General features: G+C 33.0%; 1 protein-coding gene across 1 annotated transcript; it reads right to left on the bottom strand.

Annotated features, from left to right (window-relative positions):
- Positions 1-75: 75 nt before the first annotated feature.
- Positions 76-18,136, bottom strand: LOC134704820 (uncharacterized). The gene is made up of 10 exons (XM_063563601.1): positions 18,042-18,136; positions 17,350-17,383; positions 16,181-16,403; positions 14,334-14,614; positions 13,878-14,018; positions 12,248-12,460; positions 7,506-7,622; positions 4,448-5,472; positions 2,650-2,941; positions 76-1,524 (listed from the first exon to the last, which is right to left on the bottom strand). The coding sequence occupies exons 2-10, from the start codon at positions 17,368-17,370 to the stop codon at positions 1,132-1,134; spliced, it is 2,706 nt and encodes a 901-aa protein (XP_063419671.1). The 5' UTR covers positions 17,371-17,383; positions 18,042-18,136; the 3' UTR covers positions 76-1,131.
- Between the last annotated feature and the right edge of the window lie 1,699 nt (positions 18,137-19,835).

The following is a 19,835-nucleotide window of genomic DNA, read 5'->3' as shown; positions in this document are numbered from 1 at the left end:
GTAGTTGTCGTTTCTTTTTTTTTTAGATATACATTGAACAAACCAAACAGATGACCACATGTGCCGCTGAAGAATATTTGTAAGAAGTTCGTAGTCCAATTAAGCTTTTAAAGAAACAATGATAACTACGCGCGTTATTAATGGGACTAGAATGTTGACAATAATATAGAATGATGTTGGCAGCAACCATCTACCAAACAAAATTTGATAGGAAATGTAACTCTGGAACATTGTTTATAGTGAGAAAAATATAATGGCAAATCTCCACCGATCATCAATGTCAAATTTTAGGTGAAAGTTAAGATACACTGGATATTTTAATGTATATGTTATAGGAAATAATTAGTTAAAAAATTAACATATATCTTGGAATTGGGTACTTATAAATCTTTGATTTCAAATGTTTGGCTTTGAGCGTTCCTGATAATCATAAATCCAGAAAAGCGCGTCGGACGCATGAAATTATTAAACGTGTTTAAACAATTTGTTTTCGAATAAACTGTTTAAAAATGTCAAATGAATTTTCTATGACAAATCATTTTCTCAGGAGGAAGAAGGAAGAATTATTCATAAACATTCTCAACCCGGGATTAAATGATAAATGATATTCTAATTTTAACGTAACATTTTAAAGTCTGAAAATGACATTAGTAGTCTCCCTTGTATTTGTTAACGTCATACTATTGTTAACGTCAATCAATTGTTTTATTTATATACAAGTCACATTACCTGAAGATCTGCGGAAGCAGTGAAAGTACTAGTAAAAAAGTGATGCATTGAAACCGTTATTATCTTTTAATAATTTTCTTATATGTTACCAGCATACGGACTTTACTTAACTTTTTCTTAGTAACATTGTTTTGTTTTGTATTTGTTTGTGTGTGCTTTAATTGTAGTCTGTAATTATATGTTGTTCATTTCTTGTAATTAGTATATTTGTGTTATAAAATGTAAATCTTCAGTATAATGGAGGAAATAAAGAGAATCAATCAAAAAGAAGATAAAGTTATAAAAAATCAAAACAATTAATGCATATTTAATTTTGAGAGTACCTAAGAGTTGAAATGTTAAATTAAGTCTATTTAAAGTAATTTTGCACTACAGAAACAAATGAGGTTGCAAAAAACATGATCATAATCTCATCAACGAAGAAAGTTCCACAAAAACATTTTCTGCTGATGGTCTAACATTTGGATTTGGACTCCAACATAATTCAATTATATTTTTCAGTTCAGTTGGAGGCGCAAAGCCAGTGTTAAAAGTCGGGCGTTTGCCTTCTTTTATGCAATCAGCAAACTCGTGCATATTTAAACAGTTATATTCCATTGTGGAATAAGCTGCCTCACAATACCATATTTCCCACATTATGATTCCAAGACTGTATATGTCAGCCTCAGTTCCGTAAAGCTTTCCGTGATATACTCCTGGTGCTATGGTAGTTAGGGTACCAGTCAATGTGCCTAAGATATGTGAAACTTCCTTGGCAACGCCCATATCAGCTATCTTTACCCTCCCATCTTTTATATGTAAAATTAAAAACTAATAATTTCTATCTTTTAGATAGAAAATAGATATCAACATAATATGAAATGTGTATTAAAGTGTAATAAGCAAAAATGATACGATGCTTCTTCGGTTTCAGACGTCAATTGTGTGTATTTACATTGAACGACAAATATATGTGACGTATAAAATTTTCTGACGTCAGACACGCAAATCAATGAATGTGTTTGTAGATGGATGTTTTTGTGTTTCTGTTAAATTGTTCCTTTTAAAATTGTTACACGATGATGACTGCTGTACCCATATTTTGACTATTTTATCTATTGTGTCTGTTTAGTTAACGCATCATTGTAAATAAAACGGAATTTGATGAGACTGTCCTCAAAATAAGAGGGTTAGCACTATAAAACCAGGTTTAATCCACCATTTTCTACATTTGAAAATTCCTGTACCAAGTCAGGAATATGACCGTTCTTGTCCATTCGTTTTTGATGTGTTTTGTTATTTTATTTTACCATGTGATTTTGGACTTTCCGAATTGATTTTCCTCTAAGTTCAGTATTTTTGTGATTTTACTTTTTTGATAATTTTCTATAACAATATTTCTTATGGTTGGACGGCCTTTTCTTTAACGTTTCATATTCAAAGTTTTCCAATATTTGGTTTGAAGCGAAAAATTAAAATTCAAAATGCTCAATAGATGCATCAAATAATTGTCTATGTCACATGCTTTTGGGGCACACCACGTATCGTCCATAATCAGGAATCAATTTATGAGGTTTAGCTAGCTATAAAACCAGGTCTAATCCACCATTATCTACATAACCACCATTTTCTTCATAAGAAAACGTCTGTATCAATTCAGTAATAAATCATTTGTTATCCATTCATTTGATGTGTCTCAGCTTTTGATTTTGCCATTTGCCTAGGGACTTTTCGTTTAGAATTTTCATTTTATAGTTAAGCTAAATACAAAATAACTTTTAAAATATTTGCTTCATCTAAATAGATTGCACAAATGTGACATTACACGAACAAGACTGTTTCAATTTATACTGGCTTCTCTCGATTTGGCGTATTCACGCATTTGCATTTGCTATACAAATTAATGTTTTGGTAAAATGATAATCGTATAATCTTACTTACCAGAATATTGGATAGTTTCAAATCACGATGTACAAATCCTTTGTTATGAATATACAAAAGGCCACGACATATGTCTAATAATATCGTAATGAAAAAATCAAATGCTTCTTGGCATTCTTCTAAATTTTCAAACATACAGCACGGCCGCCATCTGCGATTTGCGTCGTTCAAAATAATGTTATCTAAGCTGTTGTCGCATAGCTCCATAAAAATCTGAAGATATTTTGTCCCTTCTTTGTCACATTTGTATGATATACCATACAGTTCTACGATGTTTGTATGGCAAAACCGTCTAAAAAAGATTAAATATATAGTATAATGTAATTCAATTATTTAACTTATTAGCAAATTTTTTCTCAATTCTTACTTGAAAACCATACTGTTTTACTGGTCGAAGATAACAGCAAAATAACTCAATCAGCCATTTCTTGTCATTTATTTATACAAACGTAACATTTACCATATAATACCGAAAAGGTTTAAAGATCTGGTACTGTATTTAATATGAGAAAAAGTAAAATAACAAAAATACCGAACTCCAAAGAAATATTCTAACTGGATGTTTCCTTAACACGTAGCAATTAATCAAAAACACAAACACATCATACGGACGGAGAACAACTATCATATTCCTAGCTTGGTACAGACATGAGCTTGTGTAGAAAATGATGGATTAATCCTGCTTTTAAAGTTATATAACCCTTTCACTTCCAGTATGACAGTCGTAAAGAATTCCATAATGTTAACTTCAACGCGTGATTAAAACAAACAGGTTTATGATGAAATCCTAATCTTTCAGTCAGTTTAATTGAAGTCTGGAGCTGGTATGTCAGTGAACTGCTAGTAGTCTGTTATTATTTATGTAATATTGTCATTTTGTTTATTTTCTTTGGTTACATTTTCTGACATCAGACTCGGACTTCTCTTGGACTGAATTTTAATGTGCGTATTGTTATGCGTTTACTTTTCTACATTGGCTAGAGGTATAGGGGAGGGTTGAAATCTCACAAACATGTTTAACCCCGCCGCATTTTTGATGGTCTAACACTAAACCCCTAACAATTAAGCTAACGGAAATGTGATTTCAATCAGTTTAAGTGAGGTCTGAAGCTGGCATGTAACTGCTTATAGTCCTTTGTTTATTTGTGCATCATAGTCATTTTGTTTAGTTTCTTTTGAACCGAATTTTACTGTGCGTATTGTTGTGCGTTTTTTTAATCAACTAGAGGTAGTGGTAAAGGAGGATGGTTGAGATATAACATGTTGAACCCCATATTTTGGTGCCTGCCTGAAGTCAGAAGCCTCTGGCCTTTGGTAGTCTTGTAAGATTTTGAATTTTAGTTTCTTGTGTATATTTCGGAGTTAAGTATAACGTCCATTATCACTGAACTAGTATACATTTTTGTTAAGGGGCCAATTACAGTACGTCTCCAGGTGCTGGCGAATCTCGCTGCTTTGGAGACCTATTGTTGGACTTCGACTGCTGTCTGCTCTTAAGTAAGGTTGTTATCTCTTTATGTTCCCATTTCAATTTTTTAATTTCATTTAAAATGTGTCTGACCGCTAACAGATTATCAAAAATTTAACAAGACAATGTATAGAACGAAAAAATTAGAAAAACAAAAAAACTAAACTCCGAGGAAAATTCGAAACTGAAAGTCCCTAATCAAATATCAAAATCAAATAATAAAACACATAAACCGAATGGTTTGTTGAACTGTATATGACTATAGTCTTGTAGTATATAAAAGTTTGTTGTATTATAGCCTTCACATCTCCCTTTAGTCATAGTAATTACCTTAAATTATGAACTTCTGCTAGCTGAATGTAACTTTCTTCGTTTCCCTCTAATGGGTGCCTTAAAGTTTTAACGGCTGCCTTCTTATATTTGTTTGCTTTGAGAATTTCTGTTGAGTAAACATCTGAAAACGCTCCTCTACCAATTTCAGTATCTGCAGTATTATGCGTTCCAATATATTCGTCCGAATGCTTGAAACCGGAAAACTCTAAATCCATATCTAACAGCATTATCATTCCCAGTATGAACATGCACCTGTTTTCTAATGGCCTGTATTGCCGACTGATAAGACTAGAGTTACGCAGGTCTTCTATGATGTGATGAATATATTTTTCATCAGCTTCAATTCGTTTTGGTATAACATGATCTGTTAAATGCTTAACTCTTGTAATAAAATCGTCCAGATAAGTTTCTTCTATCAGCTTCTGTATACTTTGTTGGTTGTATTCTTTAAGAAATTCTAAGCACCATTTCTGCATTTGTTCCTGTTTATTTTCGTTGTACCCATGCCGATCAAGTTTATCAATAATATCTTTTATTACCAATGGTATCAAAAGAGGCGTCAGTACTGCTGTTATAACGAAAGACAATGGGAAAGCTATCGGCAAGATGGGCCAAGATAAAACAGTATCCTCAAAATCGTCAAGAAAATTTCTATCCCGAGTAGATGTGTCAAAGGAGTATCTCTTATCAAGAGATATTTCAAATTCACTTAACTCTTTCCTCCCTTCTTCCATTTCTGAATGAACCGTACTAAAGCTTTCCTGTAAAATTGCTTTCAGTTCTACATTTATGTTTTCTACCATGTTCATTCTACACCATTCACGGGTTTCAGCGTTAATCCTACCAAGAATAAGATCTTTCGCTTTCTCTTTAATAAACCATTGATATCTTCCAGTTGGATATTCGTGGACAGAAAATTTGAACATACGGTCCGTTGTTTCTTTTTTATTCAAGTATGTGTACAACTCTTTCGATATTGATGCGCATTTCGCACTGGCCTGTTCGATTACTGATCTTTTTATCTAAAATATGATGAATATCTACATGATTGTTACGCCTGTCTTAGTCTCCACATTGCGTCTAATCTTGACTAAAACCGTCTTAATGGTAGAATAAATTACAAATAGCAAACTTTAATAATGACATTAATATATTTGACATAAATACTAAATATTTCTCTATACGATATGTGTTGGTCTCAACTAAAGAGAGACTTTTCTGTGTCTTAGTTCATAAGAAACCCCCCACAATTGTCTGATCTGAACTCCAAAATTTCCATATTCTATGTGGTAGAGTTAATTCATGTGTTGAATATGGAGTAAATAGTTTAATATTCATACCCTGTCGACGCACCCTGTCTCGTCCTTGTAGAAGTTCATATGACTCACTCAGATTTTGGTTTTACCTTTATTCGTAATTTTATATCAATTTAAACAAAAATGAACATCGGTGAGCTAGTGTCTCCTCTAATTTTGTATTTTCAAATATAACATCAGTAAACTACATGTGGCTTCATGTATTAGTACATAATGTTCACTACCAAACCCGTAAAAAAACCAAGCCTTTATATCAGATCCATTCATTTGCAGATTTTTTTTTAATCCAAAATTCATAAGGTAAAGGTAGAATCATGCCATAAATAAATCCTTATTACTAATAAAGGAAAAAAAAAAGTTTTTTAATGAAAATGATTAAAAATAACATTGCCATATTTACAAATGAAAACTATGCAAAATATTCAAAGTTAATGAACCATGACTGAGTTTGCATGGCCAACTAAATATAATGGAAAAAAGCCATATCAAAGCTTCTTTTACCTACTTACCAAATGTCATGAAGTATTAAATGTGGTTCCTTTGAAACTTACTAAACACTAACATTAACTTCTTAACTATTCAAAGTCAATGATTATACTTGCCTGTTTAAGTTGTGGCTTCACCTTTTTTACTTGGTTTTCGATACGTGCTTTAATTGCCTGCTTTTCATCACTAGTCTTTTTCGATAAACGTATCCGAGATATAGTTCTACTTAATATCTTCTGCATTATCATACTTTGCCACCTATTTTGCAAATATTGAATAAAACGACAAGTACATATACAAATTAAATGTATCATGGTTTGATTCCATGGGAAAACTATCTGAACCGAAATATCATAGTTCAAAGAGAAGTCTAAAACCTGACAAACACTCGAACATATCAAACAACAAGTAAGTGTAAAACTACTGCCATATAACTAACTTGGTACATGCATTTTATGAAAAAAACTGTGGTTTACACCTGGTTTAGTATCTAGGTAAACCTTCAACTTGTAGGACAATTCATACGGATATTCCATAACGGTCAACCAACTCGTGATGGCGTCCGTAAAATGTACGAAGGGATGATTAAGCTATTATACTCGGAATAAATAACACACTTGGAAATCCTGCATATACACTAAGTACGCTGCACCGTATACGGCACCCGTCGTGTTATTTTTTGGTTCAGTCCGGTAATGATGAAAGGTTATTATGACTGAAGAAGAATATCAGATATAATTTCTGACACACTTATGATGGCAAATCAGCTCAAATGGCTGCATTCGTGTTCATTCATAATATTGAAATGTAAGTTGTATTTGATGATAATACAAAAAATATATAAAGATTGAGGATGGACACGGATGCAGCCACTTTCAGCTTTGACAAAAACATTTGAAAAGGGACGTATCTTGGCATATTTGATAGATTTTTCATTTTGAAGCTTGAATCAGTGCGTTTGTAATTACTAAATCAGTTAAAATCGAATCAATTGAAATAGACACTAAAGTGTTTAAAAAGTGTCAAAAAACTCTCGTTATATGAACCTGAAATTTGAGGCCAAAATCGGCCCTTATCGGACCTTCTCTTTTCTTGAGCGATGACCTTAATTTGATTAATTAATATACAAAACAAAGTTGAAAACAAAGCTAACGTTATCGCAAGACCTAAATAGGAGCGAGACCGGTCGCTTCAACGAATCAATAACCAAAAAACATGTTTCTTTCTGTCGTTTGTTGTACCATTGTAAATTACCTTGTATGTCTTGTTATTCTTTTTTCTAGACTGGCAGGTATTAACCTTTCTATTCCAGACATCAAACGTTTGAAGTTTTCTGTAAACTCCAACCCTTCCCGTTTTCTATCTCTTTCCTGTATAAAAAAAAGTCCAAGTACTAAAATAATCCAGACGATGAGACTAATGAGGTCGAATATAATACCTACTATACAGAATTGACAAAGTGAAAGAATTGACAGATGAGCAAGCTTAAAATTCGAGACTTTCTCAAGTTCGAAAGATTTTCTGAGGTAACCGTGAATAGACAAGATAATTATTTTCCTTGGAATTTACGAAAATTGTTTAAAACTGACTTTAAAGGACAATAACTCCTCAAGGGCTCAATTGGCTATATTGGTCATGTCTTATTTGTAGATCTTACTTTGCTGTACATATAAAACAAGAAGATGTGATATGATTGCCAATTATAATACTCTCCACAATACCAAAAATGACACATGAATAAACAACTATCGGTTACCGTACGGCCTTCAACAATGAGCAAAGCCCTTACTGCATAGTCAGTTATAAAAAGCCCCGAAATGACAATGCAAAACAATTCAAACAAGAAAACTAACGGTCTTATTTACAGTTTATCTCAATCTATTATAATATTAAAGTTAATTACCAAAAACTGCAAAATGTCCTTAAAATTAACAAACAACGGGTTGTGTGATTTGTCTGAAAATTGCAGGACAGATAGATCATGACCTGATGAACATTTTTACCGCCTGTCAGATTGCTAAAATTGTTTTGGATTTAGAGACATATGCCAAAATTTATATTTTACCCTATATTCTATTTTTAGCGATGTCGACCATCTTGGTTTGCAGACGGGGTCATCTGATACATATTAAAAACTAGATACCCTAGTGATGATTGTGGCAAAGTTTGTTTAAATTTGTCAGAGCAGTTTGGGAGGATAAAAAGTCAAGCTGTCATTTGTTTAAAGTCATAAGAAACGAGTGACCGGTGAAAAATAATGTTCTTACAATTCTTGAACTAATGCATACAAACATAATAAACTTAGTCTTCGTTGCACGAATTTATTATTTTTTTCGTGTAAATTTCGTATAATCATCAATTTTTTTTTTCAATCGGTCAGTGTTGTTGTGAAAATATGGCAGGTAATTAAAGTTCGTGTTTTGAAGCGGAGTTTAACGATGGTCACCTGTTTGTCAACAATCGACAAAAAATAAACAAAAAAGCATGAAAGAGAGCACGTGTTTAACATGTAAATTCAGATAATAGTTTATTTTAAGGACATCCATGCGTATTGTGATCACCGGATTTTTACGAGATGGGTCACACTGAGGTCACTTTGCATACGGAAAATATGTCGGGGCTTGCTGGAAGGAAGCAATTAAAATAAAGTAAACTTCTTCTAAATATGAATAAATTAAAGAATTTTCTTCAGAAAAAAGTATCTGTACATAAGTTTTATAATGAAAACTATCCATTAAGTTATAAAAAACATATGCATTATTTTTTTTTATTTGAGATTTCTTATGACTTTAAAGAAATCTACATGCAATTCAATGTTTTAGCAGGGAAAACGTACGGCGACCCTATCTTTTCTATTGATATTCTAAAAACATTTTCTGGGAGCTAACTTCTTGTATTTTATTTATTAATTCTATCATTAAGTTCACATTCTATTCACGTTATGCTATTTTGTGTTTTTTTCACAACCAGTTTCCTTTAGCTTGGAGAAAAGCTCAGTGAATTATCAATTTCACTATAGTTTTAAGCATATCACAATATATACTACATTTGACAAAGTGTGAACAATTTCTGTCATTTATTAATTATGCATACCACCGTGAGTCAGGAACTATCCCATAACATAGTAATTTCGATGTCTTTTTATAGTAAAGTTTTGCAAAAATATCTATTAAATCAAAGCGCAGTAAGCACTGTAGGCAGTTAACCAAAAACCAAGGCAAACATAATTATGAAGACTGTAGCAATGTTGCTTCAATTTGTTTTTCAAGATTTAAAAGATCAAACATTAAACATTCATATATAATTGTACATTTATGTGCATTTAATGAATTAATCTTTATGGCAAATAATTCATATTTTATCAAGGTTTTTAATAGCAACGCACATGACCACGAATGGTCATGAGTCTTTCACGAGTCAGCAGTGGTACAAATTTGCAATGATTGCAGTTCTTTTAGTTGATCGCAATTGTTCGTATTAGTTGACTGTTAGTAGATTAAGTTGTCTTAAGTACGAGCTTATAAAAGTATGAGTGGACTTGCTTCCCTGAAAAGAAAACTAAGTTTGTGTTGTACAGTACAAAAGTTATGAGACACAAATCAGACAAATGTTTACTACTACAGGGATCAACGGTGAGGTCTGACTGACCTGTCCATAGTAAAGGTAAAAGACTTCCACCTTCACCTCAAGTCCACAATGTCTAAGTTTGGAATAAAATGACAGCGTTAGGGTCTAGCAAAGTGATATGCATATGAGATTGACCTTGCATGTCATTCAATCTTTTTTGAAATGACAAACAGGAATAAATATGGTTTAGGTGTTGGTATCTCAATCTTTTACAAGTTGTCAAAACACACACAGTAGAGTGTGGGGCGGCCCTAGGGACTACCCCTATTTTTCATTTGATTGTTTATATTGTCCCATACATAAATATATATGGTTTATGGGTGGGAATCTCGACCGTTATCAAGTTTTCAAACAGGAGGGGGTGGGGGCCCAGTGACTTCCCCTATATTTCATTTGATTTGTTATATTGTCCAAAACATAAATATATATGTTTTAGGGTGGGGATCTCATCTGTTTCTAATTTATCAAACAGGAGTGGGTAGGGTGACCCTAAGGACTCTCCCTATATTTCATTTGATTAGTGCTCATACATGAATATATATGGTTTAATTTAAAGGTGCGAGTTCGACTGTTTCCAATTTCTCAATCAGGAGGGGTAGGGTGACTGCAGGCACTCCCCCTATATTTCATTTAATTTAGAGTTGGGGATCCCATCTGTTTCAAAGTTCTTAAACTAGAGGGGTAGGGTGACCACAGGGACTTCCCCTATATTTCATTTGATTTATACATGAGTATATATGGTCAAGGGGTGATGATCTGGAATTTTTCCAAGTTCTCAAACAGGAGGGTGTACAGTGACCATAGATTTCATTTAATTTGTTTGATTTTCCCATTTCATAAATATATATTGTTAAAGATTGTGGATCTAGACCGTTATAAATTCTCCAACGACCTCCACCTATATTTCATAAGATTTGTTATATTGTCCCATACGTGAATATATATGGTTTAGCATGTTTAGGGTTGGGGATCTTGATCGTTACCAAGTTTTGGTCATTTTTGTCTCTTGTGAATAGTTGTCTCATTGGCAATCATACCACATCTTTTTTTTATATAAGAAACTTCCAGCTATTTTAACTGACCTATCAAAATTGAGAAGAAAAAATACCCCTTAAAATTGCAGAAATATGTTTAACTTGAAAAGCATTTAACATACATAACCAACATTTATCCTGTTTCCAGGAACATATATATTGTTAGATAAACTGTTCCCAACTGTCACATTGTATTGGATTTTGACATTATAATTGGTGTACAAAATATTTTCTGATTTTTCTTTCTTTTGGTTTTCAATTCTAGTGTTTATATTTATTTACCATGCATAGATGTATTTTGTCACTGTCCTGTCTGGATTTTTTTAGTTTAAAGCCAAAACCCGGAATTACCCTTATCCGCTTCCGGAATCGGATCCGATATTGTATTGTCTTCTCGCGGCAGCCATTTTATTTTGAATGTTGTTTTTGACAGATAGTGAGATACGATATTGCTTGGATTTACACATTATTTATCGGCGATTTTCTAGATAAAGCTAGCGGTTGAACAAATTGAACATGAATAGTTACGATCAAAATAAGTTTGAGATCGTTTATTAGGAAACTTTGGTAAAATGTTTGCAAAGTTATTTTTTCTTTCAAGGTCCGTCGGGCGTAGCTAGTAACTTTGGCAAGTAGAAAGTCCGACTGCAAAAGTGGAAGGTCGCAGACATCGGACCACCGCTAATTTGAACACCTGCGTCCAAATTGAAAAGAAATTTCGTCTTCTAATTCAAAATTGCCGCCCATCGCGTGATCAGTTGAACTTATACTGACGTATATATACGTAGTTGACTACGTATTGACGACAAACAATATTCCTACGACTTTTGCAATTTGGGAAATCTAAACTACTTGTCTTTAGAGATTTTCGGCGATTAAATATTTCATACATTTGTTCTTTGACAGCTTAGCCAAAAGCTCAGGGAATAATAAGCTACATAAGGATTCCTAATGTGCTTTACTTCCTATGTGCAACTTCAAAACTTTTGGGAAAATCGACGATCATTTAAGGTTTTTCTGGTTATATTTTTTGTAATCCAGAATGAAAAGTATGAAAAAACTGTCCAATAAGTTATAAATAATATAGTAGACAGCTAGATGATAACAATGGCATGTATTTCAGCACTTATTGGGTAGCACACAAAACCAGGGTGCTCGCATAAGGCAGCTTAACTGCCTAACAAATATATATTCAACAAAAACTGAACAGTTATTTTGTTTGATGTATTTTGAAAATAACAAGTCTCGGGAGAGAATTATCTACTAACTATACAATAACAGTATTTGAATGAATATGTGATAATTAAAAGCCGGTTCCCATTGGGGTTATTTACCTTTTTCACACTGAGCTTATATATTTGTCCTTCAACGTTTAAATTTGGCCAACTATCCTTTAAGACAGAACAAATAAAGTTCATGACATCCTCTTCTTCTTCTTCTGGTACTTGCTCCCATTTATTGCATACAAATATGGTGGTTTTGGTGTCAAACTCTTGCATCCGTGTACGTTTCACTCTATCATTTTGGCTTTCGAAGATTTGTAAAAGCTTTTAATATATAAACTATATTAATGCAAAATTATAAGCTAACTTATACATACAAATTTCACACACGATACGTATTAAACACAGAAATACCTTAGTTGTCATTTTAATTGTCATTAAAAAAAAACATAAACAAATAAACAAATAGAGGCAAAAGTAGTATATCGCTATTCAAAACTGACAAGACGGGTAAATGGTTTATCAGTGTCCAATCTCTCTATGAGTTCCCAATCTCTATATAAGTCTCCACCATGACCGAGTGATTGTTGCTTATAGAGATCTTTGTCCGATTGTAAGCGCTCAGTTCTGTTTATTTAAAAAAAAACATCTTCGTAAGCCTGATGGGTAACTGTCTCGATGCAAATCATACCTGAACTCACAAGCGATATGGTGCTGTCCTTAATTTTATTACAGTATAGTCGTTGTCTGATCTTCTGTTTGACCAATTATGAAATATTTACGTGTCAGGATTCCCAATATGGGGACCGTGCAAAGCGAGTTTCGCTTAACGTGTCGATTTTCTACAACTTTCAAATTTCCACTGAAAGCCACCTCCGTCTTACCACTTTACAACCCTTCGTGATATTACCATATTTCCTCATCATCTTATCACGGTAGCTTCCTGCATTACTTATATCCTTTCATTTTCTATTTCATCCGACTGTTATGCAAGTAAGGGGTTCAGCTAGCTTTAACACCAGACTTAAGGTTCATGTGGACCCTGTCGCTAAAATGGCCGTATTTTTAGCATAGCATGCCCTAGATAAATGAATTTCAAATATGTTTTATGTTTTATCAACAAAAAAAATTAACATGATTTTGCCGTGCACTTTGTTTCATTCCTTCAGAAGGTGCAAAAATAACTAAGTTGTGAAACAGGTTTGAGAACTTCCCCATAGGTAATTATTGAAGTTAGCGGTATAAATTGACATGGACAACAGATGGACAATAGATACCTGACAATAATTGATGATTAAAACTGTGTAACTGAGTGGGCCATATCAAGGAAAACGCAACTGTTTGTTAATTTTATCATTTTCTGCAGGGACGAAAAAAGTGCACAGCAAAATCCAGTTGATTAATACATTTTCTAAATAATACAATGCATTTGAAGTATATTTATCTAGGGCATGCTATGCCTTAAAAAACTTTTCCAGATGGACAGGTTTGTCTGTGCTCAGAGTAAATTTGGATGTAAAAATACGGCCATTTTAGCCATTAGGTCCACATGAACCTTAATCAAATATGTTCTATATAAGGAAATGCCTGTACCAAGTCAAAGAATATGACAGTTGTTTTCCATTCGTTTGATGTGTTTCAGCTTTTGAGTTTGCCATTTGTGAAGGGACTTTGAATTTCCTTGGAGTTTGGTGTTTTTGTTTTTTTCCCTTTTCTCTAAATATAAGTGGCATAATCTTACCCGATCCCCCTGCAAGCCACCTGCATTACTACTGTTGATTATGTAAATGAACGCCATTGCATTTGGTAAAAAGTCTAGTAGCCGATTATTCAACTCTGGACTAGTACCAATCCCAGGTGTATCTATAATTAATGTATGACTCTGCAGGAATAAAAAACATTTGAGCGTCCTTTTTCTTGATTAGATAAAGCTTAAGTGCATATTCATGGGAGTCGAAAATTTGTAAGTTTGAAAATTGATAAGGAAAATATTTCCAAAGTTGAAAGTCCTTTCATTTGATATTTTTTTTTTACAGTTAAATCTATAGTTACAACTTTGTGAAAAAGATATTGTTGATCCTAAAAGGTGTTGATCCTAAAAAAATGTAATATGTATTATTGTAGACAAAGACGAATTGATCGCAGTAACATAGAGTTGTCATTTAAAAACCCGACTTCCAACTGTATATAATCTTACTTTTAACAAAGGTATAGGCAAACTGATATCGACATATTTGTAGTTTTCTTGGTCTGATGTCCTACTGACGTATTTCTTCAGCTGTGATCTTAAGTTTTTGTCATCAACATAATCAACATCAATGTTTATTTTTTTATCGTCTTCATCCGTTACAGCAATGCCAACCTTTTCACTGTTCCTCAGTCGACAGATTGTTGTTGTACATGACAGTAGCTGTGATGGTAAGATATCCTTTCCCAAGAGCAGATTGATGAAACTACTCTTCCCTGCAGAAGTTTCACCTGAACAGTTGGAGGATAGGGAACTGTCATTATTCTTTTAAATATCATAGATATAGGAAGATGTGGTGTGAGTGCCAATGAGACAACTCTCCATCCAAATAACAATTTAAAAAGTAAACCATTATAGGTTAAAGTACGGCCTTCAACACGGAGCCTTGGCTCACACCGAACAACAAGCTATAAAGGGCCCCAAAATTACTAGTGTAAAACCATTCAAACGGGAAAACCAACGGTCTAATCTATATAAACAAAACGAGAAACGAGAAACACGTATATATTACATAAACAAACGACAACTACTGTACATCAGATTCCTGACTTGGGACAGGTGCAAACATTTGCAGCGGGATTAAACTTTTTAATGGATCCAAACCTTCTCCCTTTTTCTGAAACAATAGCATAATATCACAACATAGAAAAACATACGATAAAATATCAATTGGCAGACTTAACTCAATCAAAAAACGTATGATTACACAATGAACGAATAAATTTGATCTGCGATATCTGAATACAAATGCACATTAAATATTAAAATATTAGAGACAAACATTCATGACCAAAAAACTAACAAACAAATTCAAACACACTAAGAAATATTTAACCAATCAATAAAAAAAGTTTTTTTATAATCTTGAAGTTTATACAAATGTTGTAAGAATAAGTGAAAAATTGAAGATATTACAAATAATCAAAGCTGGTGTACAGACAAGATCCATATCAATATAAAATAAGAAAAAAGCATTATAAACAGTATCAACAGGTCGAATTAACAAGAAAATATGATTTGAGAGTACTCGCAGTTACTGACAGCTAGTTAAAAGCCAAAACCAATTAATAGTAAAAAATCATGCATCAGAGACTAAAATCGACTAAAACACATCACAGGGATTTAGTATTTTAACGTCATTAATAGTCAAAGAAGACATGACTTGTGCAATGCCAAAAATAAATGTATCGACAGGTAGTAGTATAGTGAAGAGCGACTTCTATAGAAATAAAAGTTAACGTGTCTGTGTCTCTATACATCTCGCCTCAAAAGATAATGAAATTTAGTTATGTTTTAATTTGCTAATGACAAAATCAATATTAGTGCCAATGTGAACTATATTCAGAGATCTAATTACAATATTGGTACGATAACCCTTACTTATAAGTTTGTTTAAAGGTTCGATGAGTTTACCAGGATCACATAGTGATTTCCTCGCTTTAAGTACAATATTACCATAAAATTTAGGATGTGAAATACCATTTTTAATAAGCTTTCTACAGGTATAGCCAAATTTACTTATCAAATCTTTGTATCTATGAAATCATGCATATTAAAGAAACATAAAAGGAGTAACCAGAAATGACTAAAGATTTCGCCAACCACCAACATCCCTCTACATGTTTATCTCATGAACTTTAGTTAAATTGACCAGATCGAAAAATTCTGTTACCAAATTTATTTCACTAGAAAAAAATCACATTTAGGAAGCCCTGTGTTAAAATTATCTAGCGTTGAATCAATCCTATCCATATGTTATTTAGATGTAATCTGTTTAAAGATAAATAATCAAATACCTGCTATAACTATAGGACATTCATCTACCATTACTTTCTCCTTTTGTTTTTCAATATTCTCCAATATGTCACCGAATTCTGTCTTAACTTCATCTTCTACATCTGTTCCCATGAACTCCTTGCTTTCTATGAACTTCTTTATATGATCGTAGATTTGTATAACCTTTTGCTTTATTTGTCCATCATGTTCTATAATTTGCCTCACAAGATCGGCACCTTCAATCTTCGAATGTATAATTAGAATATTGTAGGTATTATATAGGGCATTGGGCAATATATTGGATATTTGTGTATTTGTTTTTAGGGTTTGTATGCTAGTTGGTTTTTATATTCAATTTTGCAAAAACCACTCAGTCTCTGAGTTTTAAAAAACGAAAACAAAACTTTATAACGTTCATGCGTCCGAAGAATTTTTCTGGATTTACATTCACCAGGAACGATCAAAGCCAAATATGTGAAAGCCGAAAAGTACAAGAATAAAAAAAGAAGACCTGAAGTATGATAGCTAAATCAGTTTTAAACTTTTCAATTCAGTGGATTTAAGGAAATTTCTCATTTCGGGTCCTTTTGTAGTTGACTATGTGGTATGGATTTTACTTATTGGTGAGGGCTGTTCGGTGTCCTATAGTTATTATGTTATCTGCTTTCATCTATTTGTTAGCTCTGTTTATACGCTGCATTTTATCAAGGGGTACAATCAAAATCACGTGATGGATATACACCCACCGGAAGTAACAGTCGAGCAGACCGCTTGAAAGGTAAGTAGTCGTATTTACTTGTTTATATCAATAAAATTTTATAAATAAGGTAGTGCACCGAATGTCGGATACTATCTAGTTTTGAAATACACAATTATCCTTGCTGGAAAGCGTGCAGTTAATGCTAACACTTCGACACAGTTCCAAAATTTCACCAGATAACTGTGTCGAAGTGTTTGCAATAACTGCACGCTTTCTAGCAAAAACAATTGTGTATTTTAAAACTACATACTATCCGACATTAGGTGTGCCAACTTATTAATCAAAATTTAATTGATATAAACAAGAAAATGCAACTACTGACCTTTCAAGCGGCGAGTTCGACTGTTACTTCCGGTGTGTGTATATCCATCACGTGATTTTGATTGTACCCCTTGTTTATGCTGTTTTATCGAAACTAGTAAGACTTACCACCGACGTTTCTCTTGCCATGTTATTGCATATTCTGAAAGATAAAATAATGATAAACTTCATAAATGATTTTAGTCAAATACATGTATAGCTATGACTTAAAAGATCTGTCTGTGATATAACTTTTGTTTACATGGCACTTCGTTACAATTGTGGAACATCCCATTTTTCTTTTTTGGTTTTATTTTATTTGCTTTATTAGAATTATGTGTTGAATGTGTTACTTTCGAGTATAATTTATATAAGCTACGAGTTCGTCATAATTATCTTAATATATTTCCACGTTTAACCTTCAATTTTGGTTTAAAATACAGGCAATATAAGTATTGTAAATAGATTGTTATAATCAAAACAAGACGTTATAAATTGCATGCGACCGAAGTGCTTTTATGGATTTACCCTCATCGGGAAGGCTCAAAGTCAAATTTTGAAGCGTTGGGCATGGGTGTATATGAAACGAGTTATTTGAAGAGCTATATACCCAAATAGCCTTAAAGCTGGATAGCCAAATCCTGCATAAGTCAAATTAACCTTATCATGATATACAGCTTTTAAAAATTGTCCGGTTCAATATCTAGGGTGCGCTTTGTCAACAGGAAGAGATGGTTTGGGTCTCTCTAACACGAATTGATCATCCATAACATGAAACCAACACTTCAAAATTGCCGGCGTCAAAAACACTCTAGATTTACCTTCATTCGAAATGCTCCAACCTGTAATTCAGACTGTGAAAAAGATTCGTACCTGTTTACGATGGTTTCTTAAAATACTTCTATTCTCATCTATTTATCTGTATTGATAATACAGATTTATCCTGTATTGTTTTAGTAATTTGGTCAAAATCTAGGTCAACTATTAGATTGTAAATATTACTGTTATCAGCCTACAATTGTTATCACGTAACAACATTATATGAGTCCACACCCTAAGATAAATCTCTTGGTAAACTGGGCATGATTGATTGAATTGTATTGAACATTTGTAATACAGATATCACAAAATTATGAAACATTGTCAAGATCCATGAAAATAAGGTAAAGGTCAAATAAACCCTGTCAGATGGGTTTTTGCGCATTTAAAAACGTCACTCACCAAATAAAGTTGACCTAAAGTTACGGAACGTTAACCAATTAACACCGAAGTATATTTGACCCACTGCTTATATTTACTGTTTGCAAAAGTATGAATTATTCCAAAAAATAAGGATGTTCTTATCTCAGGCAAAAAACCCTAGCCGTATTGGGCACAACTTTTTGGAACTTTTGGTCCTCACTGCTCTTCAGCTTTGTACTTGTTTCGAACTTATTTCATCAGAACGTCACTGGTTGGTCTCGTGTGGACGACACGCGCGTCTGGTGTATCAAATCTTAAACCTGGCAAATTGTTTAGCTATTATTCGTGTGTTTCTCTGTCCTATCATTTATTTGTATTGTAGTACTATCATGTAATGTAATAATTTTAATGTTATATTTAACATTGCCATAAAAGCGGAAAGTTTGTCATGCCACAAACCCACGTTCAAACCACCATAAAATGTCCTGTACCAAGTCAGGAAAATGGCCATTGTAATATTTTAGTGCGTTTCTGTGTGTGTTACATATTGATGTTGTGTTTCTGTTGTGTCGTAGTTCTCCTCTTATATTTGATGTGTTTCCAACAGTTTTATTTGTAACCCGGATTTGTTTTTTTTCTCACTCGATTTATGAATTTAGAAAAGCGGTATGCTACTGTTGCATTTATATAGCATATGAGAGACATACTATCGAAACCTTATGTTTGATCAGTGAACCATGAAACTGAGGACAAGATAAGAATAACCCTGATAGGAAAGACGGTTAAACCTACCATGTGGAATGCTTATCTGGCGAAAGTAGCGGCGGAGTAACATTTTTAAAGCTTTATAATGCAAAAGGAAGAACTTTTAGAATTTTTGTTTTGTTTTCAATAGCCTTTCTTGATGATTGGTTTTGCCTTCCAAATGTTTTAATTCGAGTGCCAATGCTAAGTTTTGTTTACATCTGTACTTAACAGATATGAAATAAGCCCCAAAACAACAAACAAATTCACAAAATCACAAACAATGCATGTACATAAAATTACTCATCACTAGTTCAAAGCCCGATTTCAATTAATAAGTAGACATTATTTTTCCAGTCGATTAATAGCTCTAGAGAGCTCATAATCTAAAATATTTTTATGTTTAGATATTTAACTCAATAGACTTACATAAGACACAAATATGAATGAGTACATAACCAATGTTGGTTTTTTTTTGTATTATACAAAGACGTAATTTACAGTTTAGGGAAAGCATCATCCAATACCAAAATGTAAGTACCGACCTGATGAAGAACCATATGTGTTCATACTGGGATACCAATACATGTTTACTACCTACTGTAATATTCATTAATGACCCATGAAATTAAGGTCAAAGTCGGACAAACCCTTATATATTTACAAACGTTTCTACTTTATAAACAAAC

The sequence above is a fragment of the Mytilus trossulus genome, chromosome 2 (assembly GCF_036588685.1).
Source record: "Mytilus trossulus isolate FHL-02 chromosome 2, PNRI_Mtr1.1.1.hap1, whole genome shotgun sequence".
Taxonomy (NCBI): Eukaryota; Metazoa; Mollusca; class Bivalvia; order Mytilida; family Mytilidae; genus Mytilus; species Mytilus trossulus.
This window is presented reverse-complemented; position numbering and strand designations above follow the sequence as displayed.

Excerpts from the sequence above, each read along its gene's own strand:
- LOC134704820 (XM_063563601.1), bottom strand. The coding sequence starts at position 17,370 with ATGGCAAGAGAAACGTCGGTG. Across the intron at positions 14,615-16,180 it reads ATGTCCTATAGTTATAGCAG|GTGAAACTTCTGCAGGGAAG; the intron begins GTATTTGATTAT and ends CCAACTGTTCAG. Across the intron at positions 14,019-14,333 it reads TGCCTATACCTTTGTTAAAA|AGTCATACATTAATTATAGA; the intron begins GTAAGATTATAT and ends TTATTCCTGCAG.